At 35.8% G+C, this 18,311-nt stretch overlaps 1 protein-coding gene across 3 annotated transcripts in view; it reads right to left on the bottom strand.

Annotated features, from left to right (window-relative positions):
• Positions 1-17,922, bottom strand: part of LOC136040810 (cholinesterase-like) — a 90,437-nt gene extending 72,515 nt beyond the window's left edge. The window contains exons 1-2 of one of the 3 annotated variants that reach the window (XM_065725141.1): positions 17,764-17,922; positions 2,598-2,735 (exon numbers count right to left, since the gene is read on the bottom strand). In XM_065725141.1, coding sequence (XP_065581213.1) covers positions 2,598-2,696 — 99 coding nt within the window. In that variant the 5' untranslated portion in view covers positions 2,697-2,735; positions 17,764-17,922. Of the gene's footprint in view, positions 1-2,597; positions 2,736-8,448; positions 8,595-17,632; positions 17,652-17,763 lie in introns of those variants that run through there. The other 2 variants (XM_065725143.1, XM_065725142.1) reach the window with 2 other exon arrangements.
• Between the last annotated feature and the right edge of the window lie 389 nt (positions 17,923-18,311).

Genomic DNA, 18,311 nt, shown 5'->3' with positions numbered 1-18,311 from the left:
TGACCTCTAAAAAACCTTGCCAAGGACGTTATTTGAGTCAAAAAGAAAATAATCTGCACTGCTTGCGGTCACGAGAGTACCGTAACAACATGACTGAACTTCAGAGTAACAACCGATAAATTTTACCTTATGGGTATGTCATCCAAATGTAATCAGGCTTTAAGACCTGAAATTTCTAATTTAAACCCGGTAATTCCTAAATCACTGCAATCACAGTCAGAACATACGATCAAGCGCATGATAAATTGAACAAACAGTTTAAAATAGCTCCCTACAAAAAAAAAGCATGAGGTTCCCATTTCTAAAACCAGTAAACACAATGGCACAATCATTTTAATAGCGCGTCACACGTGGCGTGAAGGGGCATGATAGGCGAAAGTGCCCCCTGCGTGGCAGAACAAGTAGCACTCTAAGATGTACTGCAGTGACAGATAGTGAACAAATCCTAGTACGGAGTTACCCATTTCATAGCTGAAGAGTTTGGAAAAATAAATATGTCTGAAAACCAAGATTAGAATATTAGAAAATTCACTGATGACATTGATTAAGTATGGTCCTGAAATGTGGGCACTCGGAAAGATGAAGGGGGATTTGTTAGATATATCGCAGAAGAATCTCCTCAGGATTCTTTTCGGTACTCCTCTGACTAACCGTTTTTCAAATAGTAAACTGTGCGAAGAATGTGGTTCTATCCTGCTTTCAGGGGCTGTAATGAGAGGAAGGTTGAGTTGGCTAGGACACGTTCTGCGGATGAAGAATGACAAATTGCCAAAGATCGTGCTTTTCAGCCCACCATCAAGGGCCAAACGAAAACCAGATCGTCCCTGAATGCGGTTACAGGAGGTCATAAGGAAGAACTTAATGGAAATTGAAACTTCTTGGGACGGTGTTGCATTGAGTTGCTAGTAGTAGAAATTTGGTTTCATTGTACCAAGACCTAATGTCTGCATTTTTCAAACGTTCGCGACGGTCTTAAAACAGCAATGCTTTCCATTCTTGGAGGGGCAGAAATAGATGAAGATATAAAACGTCGTCGATAAGTTTTCCGACGTGTAGCTATCTACCCCATGTAAATATTAGGTTACATCTTAGAAAATATAGCAAATACAAAAATTTTGTCTCTACCATTGGGACTCAGTATGTCGAAAACAGGGAAAGTCCATCTTAGGACTTGGCATAGGACAGCCGAACTGCTAAACTGGTCAAATGTGTAAACTACCATTTCGCAAACTATGGACTTCTTATTGATAACAATTAACTATGGACATGTGAAAAGTATGTAAACTACAGATTTTGGAAGAAAATAGGTAATAAACACTTTCAGAAGTGCAAAAGTAAAAAAATTGTCTCGATCCTTAAATCATGTAAGTACTAGGAACTTGGAAAGAAGAAAATCTCATTGGCATAAAGCATACTGACACTTCCGCGCTCAAAGTCTATTGTTTCAAGTATGAGTATGCATAACTTAGCATATTTATCAAGAAACCGTAAAGCATAAGCCAAAGCTTGAAACTTTCCTCAATTAAGCACTTTTCAGGAATAATGATAACATTTCTTCCAAAAAACCGAGGATTTTCAAGGTGCCGATGAATGCAAGTCAAACGGAAAGGCAAAAAGACCTTCGTAAGTCACAAGATTTTTAAGGATTCTCCATAGTTTACTAAAGAGTTTGTAAAAATCTTATATTCTTGCAGTATCGACATATTCCTCCTCCTGCACGTCCATATGTCTTTGCTTAGAACTGCCAAGCATGCAGGTTCTTTCATATCCTCTTTCACATAAACAAACACCGAGAGTGAAGGTTTCTACTCTCCCTCCCGAAACGATGGTGACTAAAAATGTAATTTTTCACATTTTAAAATTGCATTGCTCCCCCCCTCCCCTAAATATTCGAAAAAAAAGGTAGTCACTGCTTTGTGATGAAACGATTCCTTGGATAGTCTAGAACTAACTAACAGTTAATTCTTTGACTAGCTAGATACACGGTTAGTATTCTTTTTTCCCCCACATATCCGTCCATGATAATTGAAGTCACCAGAATATAGAAAATAGAATAAGGGAAAATCAACAAAAACTCACCCCAATAATATGACCAAACCCTGAGACTGATGCAGTTGCTCCCTCCGTCCCTCCCCCCAAAATAATTGTCCGACTCGTAAAAACGTAACAAAAATGAATATAAACATATTTTTGATGCGTTTTTTAAAAAATGTAACCCCTCCCCCGAACAAAATTCTTTTGTACCCCCCCCCCACAAAAAAAAATCCTAGATACAACCCTAGCGGCAAGAGTAATATATACCCCTTTCAGGGGTAAAACAAACATAGGAGAGGAGGTATATTTTACATAGGATTCTAGGGATGATATTAAATGGGTAGTTTCTTGAAGTGGTAATTTTTTTCCGTAGGGGGGAAAAATATACCCTCCCCTAAATATTTGAAAAAAAAGTAGTTACTGCTCTATGATGAAATGATTCCTTGAATACTCTTTGACAAACTAGATAGACGGTTAGCTTTTTTTTTTTACATATCCGTCCATGATAATTGAAGTCACCAGAATAAAGAAAACAAAATAAGAGAAAATCAACCAAAACTCACCCCAATAATCTGACCAAACCCTGGGACTGATACAGTTGCCTCGTCATTGCAGAAACACAACACAGGAACGAGTAGGAACAGAAAAAATGACTGGTTCATAATAATATGCTAGGAATATCGACGTTTCAAATAAGTTATCTATAAAAGGAAAAATGAGATATGTTAGTCTCCGAAAATATTTATTTGCACCTGATTGAACCTCTCCAATGAGATGCTATTATTGATTCATGATTGATGACTAGAAGTCCGTAGCAGACGAACTGGGCTTCCTTTGATGGCTTTTTTTCTCTGATTAAATTTTTGCAAATTCAGCACGTAGCATTACTATGATCATCATGTTCTTGGTACTTATGTATTATAAGGCCAACACTCAAGAAGTGAATTAAGATTAATCCTAATGAAAAATACCAAACAATGATGAAAATATGATACTTTAGAAATAAATTTAGGCTATACATTTGTACATTAGGGCGGGATAACCTAACTCCCATCCCCTAATGTGCAAATAAATAGCCCAAATATACAATTCCAATGTATTCTGTCACCCGCCACTTGTTTTCCACTGAGCGTAGGCTAATTGTTTCTAAATACATACAGATAATATCGGTTTATTCTCGGGTTTTACACAACGTAAACTTGAGTGTTGGCGGTATAATATATAAGTACCATTGTCTCATTACGTTTTATCTTCCTAAAATTTAACAAGAAATTAAAGGACATTGGGCCTTCGTCCAGGGAATCAACTTTAAGAGCGACCATATCACGGCACCAAAACGAAGGAAACATTTTGTACAATTTAAAGTTTTAGAGACGAACAAAAACAAGGCCCCCACGTTTATAAAGGAATCTATTGATTCCTTTATAATCTATTGATTCCTTTAACGGCATGATATCGGAGATGAGTAGTGCAGTTTTTTATTTGAAGGTGCTACATGTTCTGCTTTACAGATGATCGGTCAAATCATTGCAGAAAAGTTAACCTAACCATAGTCAACACGCTAGCATTGACTTACTAAAAAGCAATTTGTCAAAGTAACCATTCCCAACAGAATGGTCGGAAGGCCTCTAAAAGTGCCCCGATGGCAACTTGATACTATCCTGGGACTTAACTTTATTAATTCGAATCTGAGTCTTTTTCTTACTAAATGTCGAAGCCAAATTTAACTCCTGTCCAGGCCTAGCTTAAAAGTCATCTTTCTCATCGTCTTGTATGTCCGTAGTTTTTCAAATAAATTTGTTACATTTGTGAGCCATTTCTGACCAGTTCCAACTTGTTAAAGAGGTGACTGGGTATGGCAAATACTATTATACAAGACAATACCGTAAGGATTAGAACACTTGCTTGTGGTCGTGATAAATTAGGTTTAAATTTTAGACAAGGAAAATTTTTGTCTGGCAAAAATTTTGCTGCCTGATATGAGTTTTAAAATATTCCGTCACCCAATTAATAAAAAAAAATTGCTAAAAAATTATATAAAATTAAGTTATTTGTTTGCTTATTTTACACAGAGCAATTTCATATAATTACAATAAAATAAGTGATTAAAAAATAATCATATTACTTTCCAACTTTAGAAAATGAAGTAACGGTTTTTTCCTTCGTTTCGTTCCTGTAATAAAAAGTCGGAAAATACGTAAGCCGGGAGGTCAATTTCAAGTAACCTACCCTGGAAGAATTCCAACACCGAGCAAAGGTAGCAGCCTAACACACAGGAACAGCTACTTTAAAGCTACAGGATAAAGCTACTTTAAAGAGTACAAATACACAACTTTGCATTAATCCTAGTGCCTAACAAATGTTAAAGAAAATATATAAGAAATCGTTGGAATTTTCTTTTTTTTGCAATTCGGCAAAATAGTTTTACGACCCGATGCCATGTCGCAACCCATAACTTGGGATACACTGTTAACTATAACAAAATAACATATATACTACTTCATATCTTGATTCTGAACCTTTTTTTGCGGAAGCACCGCAATAAATTAACTAAACTGTCCTTTTAGGTAATCCATCCGAGGTCAACGAAAAGCAAGGCGTATTAAAAAGTTGAAATTAATAAATATAAAAAAAAATTACGCGTTTTAGAAACGGACAGAAAATAAGAAAAAATTCTCTATAATAAGAAAAACGACAGAAAATAAGAAAAAGGACAGAAAATAAGAAAATAAGAAAATAAGAAAAATAAGAAAATAAGAAAGTATCTATGAATATAAGTGAAAACAAAGGGTGCAGAACAGATTGGACTTGACAAAGTCTGATCTTTCTAACTCACTTTCCTTAACTCATCGACTTTTTCCATTTTCGGATTTACAGCTTAAATCATAAATAATTTCTTAAACAATAGCCTACTGTCATTTCATTTACAAATTAAACAAATGAAAATACAAAGAAATGAGTATGGTATTTATATTAGTAAATTGATATATATTTCATTAAAAACCCTATTTCTGCTGTTAGGTGATTCTGATACAGTCAACCAGAAAAACACCACAGTAATCATGATTTTAATTGATTTTCGTGCTATTTATATCGGCAAGCAGGTGTCGTATTCAACATTATGAATGAACTTTATTACCCGTAAAAGTATAAAAAACACAAAGTACGGAGTATTATAAATAAACAAAAATGATAAACAGCGAAGAAAAAATTCAAACTAACAAAAGACAACATGGACTAATTAACCAGTATCAATATGGAAAAAAGGCTACAGAGGGTCATAAACGTGAATAAATTTGATAGTCTTTTTACATAAATCATCACTGGAAGACCAAATCCGAGAAGGCACATCTATTAAACCAAATCGAGCAATTATTTTTTTCTGTTTCGGTGCCATCTAGGAAGCCGGAGGAGGAATTTACAATAACTGAAATAAGCTGTACGTAGAGTATGTCGTTTTCTTACGAGACAGATGAGCCATGCCTGATAAAAACAAAAGCACAGGGGCGCAATAAGCGTTATAAATCATGCACAAACCGGTGCGGTTGTAATGGCTTTTGTTTGGGGATATTTTTCCGTAAGCGACGCGTAGGTTTTTCACGGCTTGATTCACTAGGGATGAACGGCTAGTGGAAAGTGTTGGGCCGAAACACAGACCAAGCCAACTAACTAAAGAAGAACATGGTAGAACTGCAGTCCCAGCAACGAATGGAGCGACCGCATAAGGGCTATTAAAACAAATGAACTCGCATTTAGACGCAGTAACTGACAGTCCAATCTTAGATAGTTCATTGGTTAATATAGTAAAATTAGAAAGCAATCCACGGCGAGTCCGGGCAACAAGAAGAACGTCATCTGCATATGCAATAGAAGACAAACCAATATTACCGTAAAAAACAGATTTTCTAAGTGGACGCAGGCACGATGCAAGCACGATATGTGATTTTTATTTGTTTCCGTCTGTGTCTTTTTTTTTTCTACCTTTTATTTATATTTTCTGTTTAATTTAGTTTTTTACATATTTTTCTTCTGTTATTCATGGCTTCCAGGTGGGAAGCTGAACCTTTATTGTTATTAAAAGTTTGGTAGGTTGTTTTTTCAACTGTCTTATTTAAATACTATACTCGTTTTCCTATATTTCATTTGTATAGCGCTGATATCGATTAGTTTAATATATAGATTACGAAAAGCCCAATCCGTCAACACCCTCCATTTTCAGTGACTGCTTATGGTGTCTATAAGAAACATTAAAAGAATTAATGATCATTAACCACCATGAACAGTCTCTTTTGCTTTTGTGGAGCATTTGGCAGGTCGGGTCACTGTTTCATTCTGAAGAAGTCGTTTAAAAGTGTTTTTGACCCCCCCCCCCCAGATGAATGTAGCATCACCTTTTCTCAGAACTAAAGGGCTTATTCATCTGTTTTACTTATAACCCTATTTGAGTACCTTATGTAGAAATGTTAGCATGTAACCCATTGTTCTATTGTTTATTAACAATTATGCAGCCAGGGCTGATAGAGGAAAAAGACCCCCTCCCCCGAGAAGACCAAAAATACGTTGTAAGTGCAATAACTTAAATTGGTACCTGTTAATAAAACGGAACACACTCAAGAATTACGGTTAGGTTACATCTCAAAAACCAGTTAAGTGACGGATGACGCCATGCATTAGTCAGAATGCAATGGATTTGTGCAATTCGGGCTATATATTTGCACATTAGGGAGGGTGGGGTTAGGTTAGGGGTGCTGTCCCCCCTACTATGCGAATATATAGTCCGAATTATATTATTATATAAACTAAAGGTTATATGAAGGTTATCTTTCACTAGGATTAAACAAACTTCACTTCTTAGGTGTGTTCCATATTATTAGCAAGTGCCTTGAAATTAATCTGACATTATTTTTTTCAGGGAATAGCTTTATTTTCCACATCCCTTTTTCCCATATAAATAAATTGACAGACAATAGTCAAGCAAATACCCTAAAATTTATTTTTGCAGAAAATGAGAACGTAAATAAATAGAGAATATTTCGTCCAAAAACAGGTTATTCTACAGTCGTTACAGATCGTTTTGGTCTGAAAAAGTCAACATGTTATTAGGATGCTGAAAGCAGGCATATTTGTTGGTTTGTTTCTTGTTTTGTTTTTTCATTGTGAGATAACCACTATAAAACAAAACAAAAACACAGTTTCCATTCTTATTAACTTCTCACTAAAAACGGTCTTCGAAAGGAATAAATAATTTGTCGTTTTAATAGCCTATTCACATCTTGCCAAAAAAAAAATGTGTTGTTGAAAATTGACAACATTACAAACTACCGCTATTACACTAGCAGCTAAGTACCAAGAGGTACTTTAAACATAGCAATAAATCACTAATTTTTTTTTACATTTTCTGGCAGAATGTCACCGAAAAACGGAGAATTTACTTGTGAAAATCTTGTGACTCGAGAACACGACTGGCTTACAATTTCCCGAGAAGGTGGAATTTACCCTTTCAATATTTCACACAGAACGTTTTGTTAAAGCTGGGCTATTCGTCTCCCTGGAACAAGTAAGAGTGGGATTGGCTTACGAAAAACGTAAAGATGTCAACTGGTAATTTTTTTTTAATAAGCTATTGAATTATATTTCAGAAGGGAAGGAGCAAGCCAAAAAAGAAAAGAAAAAAGGCTAAAACAGGAAAAATATTTGAAATGATTTAAAAGAAAACTCATAGAATGATTGAAATTTAGGAGAGGGGGGGGGGGGGGAGAAAACCCACTTCCAACATACTCGATGGTTCAGAGGATTTCCAGAATGGGGAGGGGACTTATGCTAAAAAGAACTATATTCTCGAAGGCTATTCCCGTATATCTTTGGGGGGAGGAGAGGGGGAAGGAGAGTGAATATAAAAACCTGGGCCTTTTCTTGAAAAGACTGTTTGAAAAACGATCAAAGATAAAGTCGCATGACGAGAAATAATGACGCTAGTTGCCAAATGTTTGGGTATCGCCATTCTGAGATTGGAGGGATATGGCCTTTCGTAAATGTATGAAACTTAAGAATACTATAAATTAAAAATCCCTATTGAAATAAGTATTTTGTACACCTTATCCCCCTCCCCCAGAAAAAACGGCCACCATTGCCTTGTCCGCACAATTTTTAGACACTTTTACTAGTTTAACGACATTCACATTGATTGATCAGAAATTAGTACAAAAAATGGACATTATTTTTAAAAATGTTACGCAGCTGGGTTGTCAAAAACAGGATGTCCCCCCAAATACGGGACCAATCTTCGAAGATGACTTTCACTCCCATCAATCTTCCTTTTCAGGGAAACTTGGTTTTAATCTATATGAATTATTGAGTATCACAAGGGTGTAATATTTTTATTGCTCTAAAATTCATGATCAAGTTACAGCTTACCTATTAATCTCAGTGGGCTGTTGACTGAAGCCTACAGGATAATCCAGTTCTCCTTTTTTTCACTTTTCTACACAAAACAGAATTGCCAAGTTGGCCTATCAGAAGTGAGCCGAAATTTTCCAAATTTACATCTAAAAGCAAAGCTAACAGGCGACTACCGATACAGCCTTCACGTAACGATAGCTATAAAAATGAGTCGGTCTGAAGGGGGTTTGAATTCAAGTTGAAAAAAAGGAGGTCTTTGTTTGATAGCTTGAGGAAGGAATTATTATTCATGCTTTCAAGGTTGGCATCCTAATGCATACTATAGAAGAGACGCTGCTGTGAAAGCCTAAGTAAGTACTAAATTTTACCGATCCTGCGACGAATAATACAAAGTAGTAAACGTCCAAACCAAAGAATGTGGGTAACTTATAAGAGTGGAAACTGACGCTACCGTCGAAAAAATAACAGCACCCTCTGGCAATTGACGAAACTTATATTTTTTTCGGTACTTGTGTCTTATAGCCACCACACCCAAGAAGTGAAGTTAGGTTAGTCCTAATAAAACAGTTCTTGCTTCATATTATCCACGATGATTGTAGCTAACACATTTTTCATGCAGATCCGCTATACTTAACACATACCCCACAATGTGCAAATATACAGCCTAAGCCTAAATTATATATTTCCCAGCTATTCCTGCAATGTGTATCTCTTGTTTCGACCCTTAAAATTAAATCACCTGTGACGAAACAAAAACTTGAAAAACAAGTTACGGGTGGGAAACTGCTGAAGATATAATTTTGGTTTTTTATTTGCACATTAGGGGTGGGGGAGTGCAGGTGGAGGTAAGGGTAAGTGGCATTAGGGGTATTGGTAAGTGTCTGATCTCAGTTCCTGAGAAAAAAAAAATATTGCAGAGCTTGGAAAAATCTCAGGCGTCGTCAAAGGCTAGATGATGTTGGTAGTATTTTTGTCAACACTAGCACAAGTTTCGTCTCATACCCATACTCTTTGGTGCAAACTAGCAAATTTTGATGGTATTTTGAATTGTTATCAAAAACAATCCGGTTGATTTGCTGTTGCTTGTCAGTACACGTTACCAAAGGCCCAAACAGGTCAATTAATTATATAATACGCCTAGTCCATCTAATGCCTATGATGTGGACAAAATTCACTGCTAAAATATACGTAATGTTAGTGTAATGGGTTATACGACGTAGTGTAAAAAAGCTATCGGTCTTACTAGGCTATCCTCTGTTTGAAAGTGTAAAAATAGTGGCATTTCCTATGCTGTGGATGAAATTTGCTGCTTAAGCTTACGTAACGTACCCATCGTTCTAGGAACATATTTGAATGATGGTGGAAAAATAGTGGAAATTGTCTATGTTGTGCCCGATTCACATCGTAGTCACATCTGTTGATAAAAAAAAAACAATTTTCATGAAAGACATGGTATTTTTCTTGACTTTAGCGTCGCACTTGTATTTAAAAGCGGAAAATTTAAATTGCAAGAATTTAGTTTAAAGAATTTGGACCAAAACTAATTTGTGTCCCACAAATCACTGTGTCTTCTTAACCTTTGTCAGATTCCTCTCAAAGATAAAAGAACCACTGTTCTAAGTTTCCATCTTTTCTAGTTTTAAAAAGAATGCTTTAAACCTTGACTATGATTTGTCGGTCAAGAAATTATGAAAGGCGAACATAATTGGCGCTGTAGTCGTGCGTAAGTTTTATTTTACCGACAAATGTGGCTCAGGCAGAACTTACTGCTTAAGATTACGTAACGTAAGGTTCTATGATACAATGTGAAATAGTCATCGGTCCAAGTAATAAGATTCATAGTTGACAGGCGAATTGTGCCAATTAGCGAAAAGAGCTACGAAGCATAGAGTTACGGATTGGCACACAAGTATCCACTGAACCAATTACATCACGCAGCACTTTGTTCAACTACCACAGCAAAACTACCCACCTACCTCATTTACAACAACAAAATCGCTTCAAGACAGAAAATTTGGTCACTTACTTCAAAGAGACTCTGAATGTATACTGAAATAGAATGTAACAACAGGTACTTGGAGAAAATACCAATCTGATTGCAACACAATCCATCTATTTGCAATAACACTACTTTTTTCATGGGTAACAAATCCTGGGTCTACAGGGGTTGAACTGTATAAGTGATTAATTTTGATGGCATCTTCTTTTTAGGTTGTGTTAAACAAAAAAACTAATTTGTTTTTTTTTTCAATTGAAAAATTTATTTAATGATAATTTTCTAAAAAGTTTATTATTTTAATCTGCTGTAACAATCATGGGTAAAACTGGTAAAGTTTTAGAGGTTTTAGACTTTCTGGTTAAAGTTTAAGATCAAATACATAAACTAACCATTGCTGTTTTTTTTTTGTGTGTTTGTGCTGTTGCACTGGTGATTTCTCTTCTCATTAAAATTCGATGTGCACAAACACATTAAAAAAAAACAGCAATGGTTAGTTTACGTATTTAATATATGCTATGCTTTACCCCCACCCCCCTGATGTGCAAATATATAGCCCAAATTTGTTTCTAAACTATTACAGATTTGTAATGACCCCATATATAGGTCATTTTTAAGAGGTCAAAAAGTGCTTAAATCTGAATTTGCGGTAGAAGCGATTATTATATTTGTAAGCAGCATTAAAAAAGGCATCGAGTGGTATATTCACTTTATAAGAAAGCCAGTAATACTGTTTGCACCAGTTTTACCCAATCATGCCCCCACCCCTAACTCAGTGATTTTTATTCTAAATTTCAACTCTGGATTCAAACGCTAAAAATTTTCTTATGGCCTTAATAAAGTGTGTGTTAAAATTCAATTATTTTTTTCAGCAAAATGTGTTAGTCCTACTCCTGTTTGGGGAACTTTCGGTTAAGCAATGATGGTTCTAGGACTAGGCGGAGGGGGGGCAGACGCTTTCCCCTCAGTTTTTCTTACATTTGTCATTAATTTAATTTATGTTTTAACACTACTAAGGTATACCTTGGCCCCCCCCCTGAATTATGAGGCCTGAATCCGCTACTAGTTTTAAGTTTGATTTGATTATTTATTGTAATTTCTGTTCGTTTTTTTGGGTTTCTCTTATTTATTTATAGTGATATAAGTTCGTTTTACAAGGATGATTTCTGCTTAGTCGTAGGCTTAGTTTAGCTCTTTACTTTTCTTTAACAAGCTTCTTTTGAGAAACAAGTTCTTTTTAAATTAATTCCCGTTCGGGTTTTAATAGACATTGCCTTTATGTTATGTTTGTGTCAATCGTAGCAGTCGCAATCATAGATATAGTAATAACAGTTCCAGTAGTAGTGGCCCTACTATTAGTAAACGTAACGTTAGCAGTCGTTGCATTATTCGTAGTATTTTTGGTGATTATGGCAACAGCAGTCGTAGTAGCCGTGATTGTGGTAATATTATTCGTCATAGTAGCAGAGACCCAGTGTAGTAGTAATAATCGTAGCGGTAGTAGGAGTAGTAGTGGCCGCCATAGTAACTGCACTAATAGTTGTCGCAGATAAAGTGATCGTAGTCATAGTAGCAGAAGTAGCCGCAGTAGTACTAGCAGTGGGAGTATTGATAAACAAATACTTGTTAATTCAATGTTTGCACCTCATGTATTTTTCATTGTCCCATTTTTAAAGTTTTTAAGTAAAAGTGGTAAAAAGTGTATCCGCGTGTACTTTCTCCAGTTTTGTAAATATTTTTTGGGGAATTCCACTACTGTTAAAATGGATCAACAATAAGATCGATTTCTCAGACGATCTAGAGAAAATAGAATAAATTTCCCCCTTAATTTTCTTGTTTAATAGAAAAATAGTTTTGTCGCCAAAGCTTTAATAAAACGGCTATTTATGCGCGTTATGTATTATAAGTGTATATGCCTTATGTTTTATGAGTGTTTTAGTGTTGTGCCCTAATGAGCTATTTATTACATATTCATGAGTTATTATGAGCTACTTATTGTCGTCCTTTTCGTTAGAAGTGCAATTTTATATTTTTCTGTTTTCTTTTCATTTATTTCCAATATTCCTCTGTGTACATCCATGTATGTATAGAAGTCATAAATAAATCATTATTATTATACATGTAGTATCTTTTTGTTATTGCAACATCCTCCTCAACATTCCTTAATTTTTTGTCTCAACACCACTAGTCTTTCTCGAGGCCCAGGATACAACAAGCCCCAGGGCCGGTAGGGGCATATCATTCATGGAGGTACAGTTATTGGACCATTCGACCATTTTGAACAAAATGACAATCTCAAAATTACATTTTTAAGCGAGAGAGTATTAAAAGGGGTAGTGAGGAAAGGGCTGGTCGCCCTTCAGTCACTTTTGACTTATCTCCTTATTCAGAAATAACTAAACTTCAGAAAATACATGAAGAACTTCAAATGAAAGAACCTTCAGAAGAAATAAAATTTATGTCAGCGCCTTCCCCATACCACTGAAGACGCGTACTCTTTTTCATAAAAGCTTTTTTGAATACTGATATTATTTGAAGGCGTTAAAAACATGGCACATATAAATCGTTGTTGCCATTCATAAAGGTCATAATTGACATTTTTCAGAAGTAGTTGTCAAAAAAACCGTTTGTTAATCTGTTCCAAAAGGGAGTGGGGTCATCAAAATAGTGTGGATCAGGACGATAAAAAAAATGATTAAGCATAAAATATCCTGATGATCATCTCTTTGAGAAGAGAAACTTCAGATCAAACCAGGAAATCCCCTCCATCTATGAAAATATCAATTTTTTTCATTTAAAAAAAATTCAATATTTAAATCAACTGAAACATTGTATAATAATAGAAAATAAGAAATTTTAAATCGCTGAAAACAGACTCCTGGTAGCAATTCCCCCCACCAAACAAATCCCTGACCAGGCTAATGGTACCCAGGCTTGCCTTTTTCACCTATATACCGTATAGGAAAGTGAATTTAGTGTCAGTACTTTTATTCACAGAAAAGACACTATTACCTCTCCTCCCCCAACCCCAATACCAAAAATAAATACACATGCATAAAATATCCAAGGGAATCAAACGATATTAGACAACAATTCCCTAAAATTCATTATATATTTATCTGAAGGTTCAATGAAACTTTTTGACCAATAAAATGTACTCTTTGAAGTATGTGACCCCCTCCACGTCAACACAATAGCCCACAACTTCATAATAGCTGATACCCCTCCCCCCTACACACACATCCTTTTCTATACTTACGCAAAGACTCATGGAGAATTAAGACATTTTCAGCATTGAAATGTTCCCTTTTAGGCAGGTGATGTCCTCCTTCATACCTAATACAATGACCAACTGTCCATACTTCATAATAGCTGGTCAAATAGGTCTATATAGCACTAAATCTGACTTCATAAAAAATTGAGTGAATTAACTTAGTTAAATTGCATATTAAGACAGTAAATGTCTATATTTACTATTTATTTAAAATTGACCTTTCAGGAACAAATACGCCACCATGCAATGTTACATTCTCTTTAACTGGGAAGCTCAATATGTGGTTTTTTCATGCTGATAGATCGTTTGGCCAGAACTGTCCATTAATAGCAACTTCAGCCCTATTTGGTGCTAAACCAAATTTTGATATCACAAAATGGCAGAAAACGCCCCTTCCTTGCAGCACAATCTTTTAGTCACTAAAAAATGGAACTGAAACTTTGAAATTCCATTAGAGCAAACTCTCTTCCAGTCTCCTTGGATTATTAGTTTGATAAAATCATCCCTGGCAAAAAAAAAGAAATAGGCATGTGTGATGTTCTTCTGGGGAAGAATTCACACTTTGGTAGAGAACCTTGAAACCTCTTCAGCAGAGTTGCCTGATAGTCTGAACCTCATAGTGTAATTTTCATTAAGGTTGCTTGACTTTTAAAAAAATCCTTTTTAGAAAATCAGGCAAATTTTCATAGGCTTGCAGCTTTTGATAGGTAACATGAAGCTTCATAAATTTAAAATAAACATGAAAAGCCAGTTCTTTGGATGTATTAACTGTTTTAGAAATCCTATTGGTAGTTTCAGTTGCAATTCTGTGGAGTTACTCCTTACTCAAAGTTTGTTACCCCAACTGATAGACACAATGCCAAGACTACCAGGAAAAGCCTCCATAAAAAAAAACTAATGCTAGTGAGCAACATAAAGCCAATTTCCAAGAAAGTTTTACTATGGAAACTTTTTACAAGTATATTGAATATACTTTTGAGCTTGGGAAAATATGATGACAAAAGACACTATTTTGCATCAAGGCTATCAAAATGTTGTATCTACAATATCTTAGGAATGGCCAAGGGCATTAAGTTAAAACTGCCAATGGTGAAACTACTACTGGGCCTATTTACAAAGTCCTACTACTGCTGCAACTGCAACTATTGACCTGAATCAAAGACTTTAAGTGAGTACAGGCTGTCAAATTGGCATAGATATAATATCTATATTAAATTCAAATTTTGGAGATATAAAGTTTAAAGTTCAAACTTTTGAAGAATGTTGGAGGGGGGTGGTAAATTATAACTAAAGATACTATGTATATCCAGACTATAGTCTTGTTTGTCTCTGATTCTAGGTAAAATTAATGGTCTCATTTTTCAATTCTAAATTCTTGCTTTATACCTGCCTTAGACCATAGGTAAGTGTCCCTTGTTTACCTCTCATTTTCAGGCAATCTAATGGTCCTATGTCAATTTTAAATCTTGGGTCAACTTGCCTGAGACTCTAGGCAGGCATAACTTGCTAAAAGATAACAAACTGTGTATTGGTCCAATAGGAAAGGCACCTGCACAGGCAAATAAATAACAGGCAAACAAATAATAAAAACGCTATGAATAGTAATACCCCTATACTCACAAACATCTAGATGGGGTACCAACATATGTACAAGCATAAAACACATCTAAATCCATTTTTCAGTTGAAGTTCAACTTTCCAATATATTTGCCACTCTCCCAATGTACTATTCAATATATTTCCCAACTATCAAATATATTGGAAAATTTTCCATTATAATAGAACCATGTGTGCTTAACCTGAAAGAGCCTCAACACAAATAGTCCATTTTAATTCAAAATCATATTATAGCCTATGGGTATTAAGTTGAAACAAGAATGATAATGGCAAATATGTAATTTAGGTAAAATTCTAGTTTAGTGACTTCTTGCTATCTTGGAAAGGGGTTAGGTTGGGAATATGAAACTTTCAGGGATGGGTTTATAGGCTAAAGTATGTCCTGGGAAGGTATTTTTGAAGTACCTACCTCTACTCCCTCTCTCTCTAGAGGGTCCTGACCTTTAAAAATATATCTGTTACAAAAGTGAAATCTTGCAAAATAGATCTTTTGCTTGAATGAAGTACAACAAAATCGTTTTCAGCTTCACAAATTTGCTCAATCCCAATTTATAAGGTTTTAAAGATATTACCTTAATTACCTTAATTTGCACTTCAGAGCAAATTAAGATCTGTAGATCTGTTGAATGATCCTGAGTTGAATCGGTGATGTCTCATAGCAGGTATGAGCAGGACGGAATGTCCCACTCATACTTCCAGTCTTTTGTGGCCCACTCTTTGTCCAGTGCCTTCTTGAATGCTTTGGGGGTGGGGGCTGAGACTGTTGCTTCACACAGTTCATTCCAGGGGTTGACAACTCTGTTGGTGAAGAAACTTTTTCTGGCCCTGGTTCTGACTGACTGCTTGAACAGCTTCTTTGAGTGTCCTCTGGTGCACTGTGGGGGGCCTGGGTGGATGGGCAGGATCTTGGCATATGATGAGTTCAGCAATTTGCGGGTCATCATCATGTCGCTACGGTTGCGCCTGTACACAAGGGTAGGGAGGTTGAGAGCCCGTAAACGATCTTGATAAGGTTTGTCTCCAAGGTTTGTGATGGCCTTGGTTGCTCTTCTCTGGACTCCCTCAATTAGCCTGACATCTCCTATGTATGTTGGGAAGGCAGCGCACATGCCAAAATCCAAAAGGGGTCTGACTAGTGCCTTGTAAAGTTTCAGGAAAACTAGTGGGGATCTGCTGGTAACTGTTCTTTTGATCAGACCTAAGTTTGTGTTGGCCTGGGACACGCTCTTGATGGTGTTGGCATGGAACTTGAGAAGGCTGTCAATGATGACCCCAAGGTCGCGTTCCTCTGTGCTAGTCTTGATGGGTGAATCGGAGTTGGAGGCATGTTCATGCATATGGTATTGGGCGCGTGGGTTTGAGGATCCAAAGTGTAGTGTGCTGCACTTGCTTATATTGAATGATAAGAGCCATTTGTCTGCCCACAGCTGGATTTTCTGGACATCTGTTTGCAGGGATTTTATATTCACTGCTCCAAATAGCTTTGAGTCGTCAGCATAGAGAGACAAGTTGTTTTCCACCTCGCTGAATATATCGTTGATGTAGATGTTGAACAGTGTAGGACCAAGAACAGTTCCCTGCGATACTCCACTGATGACATCACAGGGCTCGGAAAAGACCTTTTCACCTCCAGCACCAAATAGCCTGACTATATGCAAATACATTTCCTAAATTTTGAAAGATATGGCTCAGAATTCTACTCAAATAACAGGAATTGCAATTTCAGAACTAAAGGCAGATAAACAGCAACTGGTAACTGAAATGTTGTTTTGTCAAAATTTCAATAGGTATAGACATGTCATGTAGGTTAATTTCAGGGCCCTCAAGAAGGAGAAGGAGTGGATGTGGGTACTTTAAATTTTGGGATTTCTTAAAGCTGTTTTCAGAATTTTATAGCATTTCTTTAAGAATTTATTCATGCACTGGGTTAAGGTCTTGGTTAGAGGCTATTGAGAGGAGAATATGTTAAGAAATGAATTCTTACTTCATAATTTACGTAATCATAGTAGCCAGTCTAACATAGGCCTAGGTTATTTTGTAGCTAGTTCTACATTGATTTACCCCCCACCCCTTAATTTGGCAATATATAGCCAAAAGTAAAGTTTTTAATGTATTCTCCTGATAGCCCAAATATCAGTTGTTTTGCCCTGTACTCATAAACTGGATCAACTGTGACAGAGCAAGAACCAGAAAAACAAGAGTGATGGATGGCAGAATGTAGTAAAAATATTTAACTTGGGCAAGGCTATATTTGCAAATTAGGGGTGTTGGGGTAAAATATAGCAATACTGAATGCAAAAGATGATACCTACAAGTATTCTGCATATTAGGCTATAAAGTAAGAATTATTTTCTTAATGTGCTTCCTTCTCAATAGCCCCTAATATAGACTTAGCAACCATAAAGGACGGTGTAAACACAGTTGAATAGGTTAGGCTGCTTACAATATCATTTCACATCACATTCAGGTATCCTATTATTCTATCATTAGAAAATGACTATCATTCTTTCACATCTATCCTATGACTGAATTAAATAAGCAGGTGTCCTCCTGTCAAAATATTAAAATTTTCTGGCAGTAATACGCCATCTATAAGAATTTGTGACACTACCGAAACATAAATTTAACAATTAAAAGTCAATATTAAATTTTTAGTGTGTTAAAAGTATAGAATAGCGGCTGCTCAAAAGGAGACATCATAGAACAGAAAGACTCTATTTTTACTTTTATTTCTATATTTTTGGCAATTTATCCGAGCATTCCTCTAAAGATCTCATTTAACCCTAAGCTCAATAGAAAAAACCTACCATAATAATTGATAAAACTGATCCTATAATATATAAAAGTGGGGGAAAAGATGAGGAAATATGATTCTTTAATTACCTTAAAACGCAGTTTGGATTGGATCTAATGATTTTCCATCCCCGCAATGCTATGTTGTGACTTTTTAAGTTGTTTAATGTGTTTGCTTGCTACATTTGGGTTGAGGAC

This window comes from Artemia franciscana, chromosome 21, assembly GCF_032884065.1.
Source record: "Artemia franciscana chromosome 21, ASM3288406v1, whole genome shotgun sequence".
NCBI lineage: Eukaryota > Metazoa > Arthropoda > Branchiopoda > Anostraca > Artemiidae > Artemia > Artemia franciscana.
Note: the sequence above shows the minus strand (reverse complement) of the source record. Positions and strands in the feature narration are given on the sequence as shown.